A 9,706-nucleotide genomic window follows, 5' to 3' on the forward strand; every position below is an offset into this window, starting at 1 on the left:
TGTCAAAACTAAATATCTGCCTGATAAAGACCATTGGATAGTTCCTTGAATCAAATACTTCCAACTGTTTAACAAACTATAACTACATGTCCCTGTATTACTGTACTGATGTAATACTGTATAAGAAATACTACCATTTACTACAAATGAATCAATAATTGCCGATTATCTTGCTGGTGAATTTATAGCCATTACTGTGCCGCCAAATATTCAGTGAAATAACTAACCTAATAAATAACTAAGCTAACCCACACCAATTCTGTCAGTATTCAGTATAGCGCCAACATATTTTGCATCATTTTACAGAGATTATACATCATTTATATCAGTCCCTGCCCCAGTGCAGAATACAATCTAAGGTCCCTATCACATTCACACACACTAATTAACCAGCCTTTTGTAGTGTGGGAGGAAACCAGAGTACCCAAAGGAAACCCACACAGACACAGGGCAAACATACAAACTCATTACAGATAGTGCCCAGCCTGGAATCAAATCCAAGGACCCAGTACTGCAAAGCAGCAGTGCTAACCACCATAACTCCTTATAATAATCTAAATAGATATTTAAAGGTTCTGATTATTGTACAATGACAAATAAGATGATCTAGAATATTCATACTGGGCACAGGTTTCCAATAAAACATGTTTATTGCCAAAATCGTTGGCATGAGTGATGGGTGCTTGCTTATTTGTGCTTTAAGATCAGATTTTATACATACAGATATCTCAACTTTAAGAATATGAGCAGTTTGAAAATAGAAATGTTTATGAGTTTCTCCTAAAAAGAAAAAGCACAGCAACTAAACTCCATATTGAAAAAAAATGTATAAAACATTTTTGAAAGAAACTATAACTCAGTTAAGGCTTTCATATATAATAAGACCTAAAGTGCAAGATTTTTTAATAAGGGATTCATTTTCTAAAGCAAGAATTTAGTGTAGATAACTGCTTAATCACAACATAACATTAAACTCGTGTGTGCCATCTATAGCTCTTGTATTGCTTATTTGTTATTTGTGTAAGTCAATCTGTATTTTCATGTATATACCAATTTATTGTACAGTACTGAGGAATATGTTAGCAGTTTATAAATACATGTTACAAGTATGGGATCTGTTATCTGGAAACCCGTTATCCAGAAAGCTCTGAATTACAGGAAGGATGTCTCCTATTGACTCCAAATAATTTAAAAAAAAATTCTCTTTAAAAATAAAACAGTACCTTGTACTAGATCCAAACTATGATATAGTCCTTATTGGAAGCAGAACCAGCCCATTTGGTTTATCTTATGTTTAATTGTTCTTCTAGTAGACTTAAGGTAGGAAGATACAAATTACAGAAAGATCCATTATCTGGAAAACCCCAGGTCCCGAGCAATTTGAATAACAGGTCCTATACCGGTATTAATAATTATAATAATAATAATATAGTATAACAAAGCCTCAGACTGTGACACATAAGATGGATGTGCAATATCCCATGTATTTACAGCTGCTACTCACCCGTCAACTAATTTGCCTACCTTTCCAGAATGTAAAGTGCATCTTCACTATACATTTCTCCATTGTGTAGAGACTACACAACTACTACCCATGTGGCAAAGATTTTTTAGCAGATATATAGCACAGTGAGCATCTCAGGATGCAAATAAGGGATAGTCCTGAACACCACTTTTGCGTAATAAAATTATGCATGCACCATCAAATTTACGGAGTCCTTTACCAAAAATGCTTATAGTTAGTGATCTTTCCATAATGTGAGTCTCACAACATATAAGACCTGATCACAGTATAGAGTATGAGACAGAAATAGATACTGAGGTTCTGTCATTCTGTGTATACAAAAGACCTCTTGTATATTATATGTCCTACTGTATTGTGTGCTCTTTATACCAAGCAAGATTCATTTGAGGGATTTCTTTCACAATCAGTCTGTGATACAATGAGGCCTCCTCCAGCAGTATGAAACCTACAGTAATGATACCAAAATTCCTATTGTGAGACTTACCATATACAGTACAGTATCTTACCTAATGAGATCCGTATTAAGAATGAAATAATTCATGTATACAAAAAAACACATCTTACAATGCATGATACTCAATGCATAACCTGACCTTCTCCATTGTGTGAATAAGGTTTCCTTCATAATTGAGAGAAACTGAATGGAATGACATTCCATAGAATGCAGAAATGCTACAAAAATATTGCAAATTTTACAGACGAAATACAAAACCACTCGCCAAAGCACTTAAATTTTATATCGAATGATACATCATACCAAATGCACAACTAGTTACCCAGTTGTCCTGAATGGTCATCAGTGCAAAATATATAGTTAATATATATGTGTATATATATACAATATATATATATATATATATATATATATATATATATATATATATATATAACGGGATCTGTTATCCGGAAACCCCATTATCTAGAAAGCTCTGAATTACAGGAAGGCGCTCTCCCATAGACTTCACTTTAATCAAATAATTCACATTTTTTTAATTTATTTTATTTTTCTCTGTGATAATAAAATAGTACTTAATCCAAACTAAGATATAATTCATCCATATAGTAAGCAAAACAATCTTATGTGTGTTGTTTATTGTTTAAATTAATTTTAAGTAGACTTAATATATGGAGATCCAAATTATGGAAAGATCCCTTATCTGGAAAAACCCCAAGCATTCTGGATAATAGGTCCCATACCTGTATGTGTATATATAGGGCCCAATCTTCAGTCTGTTCATGAAGCTGTTTTATTAGTATAGCAAGATCCAATATGATCTGTATACATACATCACATTTTCATGATATATACAGTAATAATTGGGTGACCTTACTGGAATTGTTTAGTAAATAAAAGACTTTCCAGCAAATACGCTTTAATATGTGTTTAACGGAAAAATATTAATCCTTAACATGGTAATCTTTATATAGATCACGACCTAAAATACATTGATTTTCTTTATAAACTGTAATTGCGTTACAAATTATAAACAAACCATTGCACATGGTCCAGCCTATGTTAAATACTGCACAGAAATTAAGATTGTAGGACAAGCAACAGCCATTCGTGCACTAAATATATTGAAACAAAACGTTGCTCTTTTTTTTCCTTTGTCCGTTTTTTTTCTTTTTCATTTGTGATGTATATCGAGACAGAAGGTTTACAGACTATCCATGGTCCTACCTTTTCTATCATTTATATATAATAGATTGTATAGTTTTCAATTTTATGCCTGTGCATATTTTTATACCATTTCATTTGTAGCTCTCCTGGTATCATTCCTTTAAGCATAAAAACAAATGTTATGCTTGTGAAATAGTTCTTGCACTCTTCTATGTGACAGGACTTGCTGCCCAATTGTATATCCTGATCTTGTATACTATAGCAATACACTGACTCTATAAGTGTGTGTTGCAATGAAACTACAGTATGAGTTTTTGTCAGACCACTTGGCCTTAACTGTGTGTATTACTACTACCTATGTTTCCTAGCTGTAGATTCTGTACCTCCTACCAGTGTCTCAGTGTCTGCTGTATCATTTCTGCAATGTACAGTGAGAAACAATTGTCCATTAGTTATGGAAGTGTCATTATATTCGATTCATCATTTGATAACAGATGCAGGTCCATCATTCTATAAGGGGTTGATTATGTGAATTAAATCTTCAGTGCAATTTAATCTGCATAATTCACAGTGTATATTGGAAAGCAATAAACTATCTAACATGATACAAATAGAAGAATTGCATGTTATTGACATAGCGGCAGTCTTTCAATACATGAGCTGATCAAAAATATCTACTCTGATACCTTTGATGGGGGCAAATATTTTTTTTTATTATATTCTTATTTCAAATCCTTTGGAATTTTCCTTTAATAATTTTTTTTTCATTAAAGTCAGAAAACATAAAACCTGGGTTATGAGGTATGTTTCTCGTTTTTTTCTAATGTTAAATACATAATTTTATCCTGGAAACTTGTCCTGAGCACTCTGAATAAGTAAGCTGTGCTAGTTTTATAGATCACTATCAGTGTGTTAAATTATGTGAGGTGCTTAATCCTCTCAGGCTGTTCTCTTTCATTTAATAACTCAAGTACTTGGAAAAGCAGCCGGCTGGGTCTGGAAGTACTGAGCCAAAAACTCCGATCCATGCCAGCACCAAACTTAGGATCCTTTATAGGAATTCTAACATATGTTGAGCATTTAGCTGAACAAAAGAAATATTCCAGGCCAGCAAGGCAGACACGGGCAGAAACCCAAAACTGGAATAAGAAAAAAAAGTGAAGTCATGTATCTAATGAAATCCATATGTGAAATAATCAGCACAGAAAGAGAACGTCTTTCAAACAAAGGACCAGAAAAGAAACCACAGATTCAAGTCCACATTTTATATGTTAAAATGCACCTACACAAATATTTTACTGAGATACTTTGGTAAAATGGGCAAACTCTAATAAGGCTTACATATATTAGTGCATTTTAATTAACTATTTTGTCTCAGACTGATTCCATTGCACTTCAAACTGTTGTCTGTCTAGGACAAGAATTTAAATGGAGAATTCTCCTCCTCGCACTTCAGGCTGGAAAAAGAAGAAAGGTGTACTGTTGAAGGACTGTAGCCTGTTCTGACACGGATTGTAAAAGTACTTTTATTGTTTCTTTTTTTTGCTTTTATGCTTTTTTGTTTTGTTTTTTTTCTTTATTGCACTGACATTCATACTCAATACACAGTGCATGGGGAAAGAAACATGCACAGTAATACTCATATAGCGAGAAAATGATAAGAAAAATTGAAGTATTCTATCTGTACAATATAACTTTAATTTTAGGATAATTGTATGAATGCTTCAGACAGGGAAAATACACATTTAGAAGTATTTTAAGCAAACCTGACAGACACATATAGAGCTAGACAGTGATTTAAATAGATGGTTAGCTACTGATTAGTAGAGTTGATGGTGGTGATTGTGATTTATAAACCAACATACTAAACTATTTAATTTATTATTTCCATGGCATGAAGGGACCACAGCACAGAATGTTTACTTTGTAATTAATATATATTATTAGCCATAGAGGTATCATATTTATGATACATTTGTTTCAAATAACGTCTTTGAAGTTTATCAGCAATGCCTCTGAAGACCAAATGATGTCTCATCGGCATTCTACAAAAATGAGTCAATCCTGAATCTTAAGGTACTACCACTGATGCAAGTGGAAGGAACAGAGCTTCAATTTAGGATAGAAAGGACCTAGCCAAGAATATAAAAAAAAGCCTAAATAACTGTTTCCACATTGGGAATCACAACATGTAAGTAGGTATGCAGGCAATAGTCCTAAAACTGAATTGGGAGAAAGCAAGAGTAGCTGAACTGATGTCACTCCACTTTCCCTGAGAGTGAGGAGATTGCAAGAAGAAAGTTGTCTTTATGATCTATAAATCTTTTGGCATTACGGTCACTTCTAGTACAATCATGCTGAACTACTATTTCTTAGAATGAACAGTATATTAAAGATGTATTAAAAAGTACATTGAAATTTTCCCTGTTTTTTGAAGTGCAAAGAATGCAAATTGTACAATGTACTGCACATAACACTCATGCAAACTATATCATCTAGTAGGACACATTACACACGTATGCTAAAACTACACTACGGCATGCCAATCTCGTCTGTACTTTTCATCTAACTATAGAGTATGAAGCCTACTCTTCATACTACACAAGTCCATGAACATGTAGCCTGTTCTACACAATACACATTCCCTGCATATACATGTTGTGTATTTAACATTGACCCACAGAGCACACAGCCTTTTTTATATATGATATACATATATCATGCACAAGTTAATTACTTACAGTATATAGACAAACAAACATGGACCATCCTACATTATCAAATGCATTCAAAATGAATGGCGAAGTTCATGGAAATCACATAGACTATAAAAAATAGTTCACTAACAAAGAATGGTAGCCTGTATTCTGTAGGCACAGTGATTATGCCAGTCTGCCCTACATGACCAGCACCCATTGAGCATGCCAATAAACACATAGTACACATTAAACATATATCAGTTGGAAGCATGCTAATTGGTATATACATTTGCGAATGCTAGTATGAGCTATAAATCTTATGCAAACTAACCACGCCAATTTAAAGTACACATAATGCTCCTAATGGACCGCACAACATAAACTATGTATGCACTATACAGAATTGTAGGTACCAGTGTTAAAGGCAAACTTATCATTAGTTTAATAACACTTCGCTGTACTACAAAAGCTAAGTATGCTAACTTGTTCTGTTTGAGGCACACCCACTGGAATGTCAGTGTCTAGAAGAAACTTTCCAAACTATAAGATAAAATACTTTGCTTGGAAGTATTGTAATCTATACAGCTAAGTATGCATGCACAGGGAGTGGAATCGTTGGTTAGAATCTGAGAAAGCTACACACTACACTCTACATGCATTCTATACTATGTATTCTGTAACACATATACACACAGCCACACACAAACTGTGCTGACCCCAGCACTACACAAGGCATGGAAGTTGTAAAAGAATGCCCATAATAGGCAACCAACATTAATTGATACAGAAATCCCAATGATAATAGGCAATACAACCCCAGTCTACATGCCCTTCTACACACACGTGCCTGTATGCATGCTAACCCCGTGATTCGCAACAAATACACAGTAAGAAAGCCATCTACACTGCTTATATATAAGTTGTACAAGCCAACTAAAGTAACCAAAGAACATGTTGGAGACACAAACTGTTGCAAAGTGGATATTGCTTTGTGCTTTTTCCCATGTGGGGTTTTACTGATTATTACTTGCGGAGGAGAAATCACTTACACTGTAGTTATTTTGCTTGTGGGCAGTTTCTAGGTGTCTTGTACTCATAACAGTTCATCACTGGCTCATGAACAGCAAAATGAGCCAGAGCATTAAGGGAAAGTTTCATATCCCATGAGTGTCCTATTGCAGCAAATTATGAAAGCAAGTCCACTGACCAAGTGCAGCCTAGATTGTCACATAAAGAATAAGCCACACACAGAGCTGAGCTGCAGCATCACTGTGTTCTGGAGCAGGGAGAAAGGAAATGGTTACAGGAGTAGAGAGCGGGTGGAACTTGTCAAAATAAAAGCAATATCAGTGAGAAAGTCAAAAGGCTGACCATGCAACAGGGATACAACTACTGAGTGTAGTAACTATTTCTCTATAGCTGAGGCACCTGCAGAGTCATGCACATCGACAAGCTATGCAAAGATCACAGCAATCCAAATATAAATCTAAAGCTAGCGACTTCAGCATAGGCATATAATAGAGGCTTATGGGCTTGTACCTACCAGCTTTGAAACAAAAATGGTTTCTTTAGGTTAGCATGGGCAATGGAAACCCTCTGTATTTTGCTGAACTACAACTCCCAGCATTCCACTGAAGGCTGTTGGAGATATGCTCGGAATTGTCTTTCGGCAACTTCTGAAGGGGAACTGATTGACTATCACTGCTCTGGATTCTCAAACTTAAACAGTTTCCAGCTATGAACTATATAATTTAAAACTATATATACAAAAACATTCTTAGATGCTTGAAGTTAATACAGTTTAACATGTATCATAAAACACATACCCTTTATTAGTACGTAGCTTGTTAAATCATTAATTCATGTAATACTTTCCAGGCAACAAGAATAGCCTTCACTAACTAAGTTGATTTATGTATTTCTGCATATAAGGACAATATACTTACTTTAAAACTCCTTAATCACTAAGGTTTTTTTTTTTGGCAAAATAACTCGCTTTGTGACACCATACCCTGTACCCCCTGACTTAGGACTCTTACCTGGGGTTACTCTTGTTCCAATATACTGCATATCGATCTGATATAACTTTACTGGGGTCATCCGTCCATACACAGACCCAAATCAGGGCCCCCAGAATCAGTGGGACCAGAGGCCCCATACTGGGGGTCCAAGTTTTATGCTCCACTCACGCCAGACACCCTGGTCCCATGTCCTTGACTGTATCCTGAAAAAAGTGTGTAGGAAAGATGAGAGTTTTTAAAGCCTTATACAGGCAGCTTTTCCTGTGTAACTGTCACTTTCTTTGCCTGTGCAGTCCTGGGGCACCTCTCAGCTCCATGCCATGGGGTATGTGTTTTGTTCCACAATTGTGGTTCTGTTTCTCTTGCTTGAGGGACAATGTCGTGGGTCTCTCAGCCAAGGTGTAAAGAGCAGGCTCCGGTTCAGTGCAGCATCACTCTCAGCATTCATGGTCTGAAACCCAGGAGGAGACAACTCCTGAGTCCAGGGTGAGTGACCAGTCAGGACATCCTGAAGGCCAGAGAACAAGCTGGTCCTAAGGCAAACAGATTGTCAGCACACAACAGGTATAAATAATGCTAAGGCAAAATCACTGATAGGGATACTTCTGGCAGTGCCACAGATACCAAGCCCCACAACTGCTACTGCCAAATCCCTCTGTCCTTACTCCATCCACACACCAAACATCTCCCCTCCCTCTCATTCCTATCCCTTCGGCCAGCCCTTCTCACTCCTCCCTCACTCTACATCATTGCCTTCTATTTTCTTGCTGATTCTGAATGGTGCTTCAGCCTCTTGTTAGATTATTTATGCCATCTACTGGATGCATCAAGAAATTCCTGCAGTAAACGACAGACTAGCATGCTGCTCTGTTTTTAAGTTTAGCTTATCATGTAAATTAACTTGCTTTTTAACCGAAAAAAAAACGCCAACCTTCTCTTGTCTTCATTCCTTTGCCTCCTAAGCCTTAGATATCCTATCCCTCTTTATTACACAAAATTAAATGAACAGCAAGATATTGATCAGTTACTGGACCTCCTACTCAACAGAAAGAATATGCTTGTATCTAATTTTCCTCCCCAACATTTACAAGAACTAGCAATGCAATTATGGGGAAAGGGGAAGCGCAGTGCAATTTTAGTTCTCTATAGACTACAACAAACACACACAGGTTTCAAAACACCTGGAATTCTGTAGCACTTTGCTTAGGTGTAGAATTTTACAACACTTGCTTTTTAGTGGTGTCATTTTCTCAAACTGGAGTCACAATAAAGCTGATTGATGTTTATAGATGCCCTGTCTTTCAGAAAATACAATTAAATTCAATTAATAACCAGCCAGATAAATACTTAATCAAACTTGGAATGCAATGTCATCTTATTCAGTTACTGCTAATTCATATTAAACAAACAGTGGACAGACTCAGCTACATATCTGACCAAATCATTATTTTCCAAATTCAAAAACACACTAAGACACACTATTAGCTAAATATCCTTCTATGAATGCATGCTATTGGAAAAACTGAGATAACATTCAGTGCCTTTCCTCTTTTAACCCTTAACCCCTAACCTTTAAGGGCCTAAAAAAAAGAAAATAGAATAGGTCCTACTGAAAAATAGAAGGGCTTCTGATTCAGATCAGGGCAGAGTGGGCATATTCAGGTAAACTATTGGCCTAAAATTTCCCCAAAGGTTAAAGGGGACCTGTCACCCTTAAAATGTATTTCAAATCCTTTAATTTCATGTTATTAAAACAAAATAAAGTTTACTTCCACTATATATATTATTAAAATGTTGTTCCCTTCAGTCTTGGAATTCACAGTCACAACACGCAGGTGGG

General features: G+C 35.8%; 1 protein-coding gene across 2 annotated transcripts in view; it reads right to left on the reverse strand.

The window, feature by feature from the left end:
• The window catches only part of efna2.L (ephrin A2 L homeolog), a 124,794-nt gene extending 116,118 nt beyond the window's left edge, over nucleotides 1-8,676 (reverse strand). The window contains exon 1 of one of the 2 annotated variants that reach the window (XM_041561836.1): nucleotides 7,885-8,676. In XM_041561836.1, the coding sequence (XP_041417770.1) occupies nucleotides 7,885-8,003 (119 nt within the window). In that variant the 5' untranslated portion in view covers nucleotides 8,004-8,676. The remainder of the gene's footprint in view (nucleotides 1-7,884) is intronic. The other variant, XM_041561832.1, reaches the window with a different exon arrangement.
• Between the last annotated feature and the right edge of the window lie 1,030 nt (nucleotides 8,677-9,706).

The sequence above is a fragment of the Xenopus laevis genome, chromosome 1L, assembly GCF_017654675.1.
Source record: "Xenopus laevis strain J_2021 chromosome 1L, Xenopus_laevis_v10.1, whole genome shotgun sequence".
NCBI classification, from domain to species: domain Eukaryota; kingdom Metazoa; phylum Chordata; class Amphibia; order Anura; family Pipidae; genus Xenopus; species Xenopus laevis.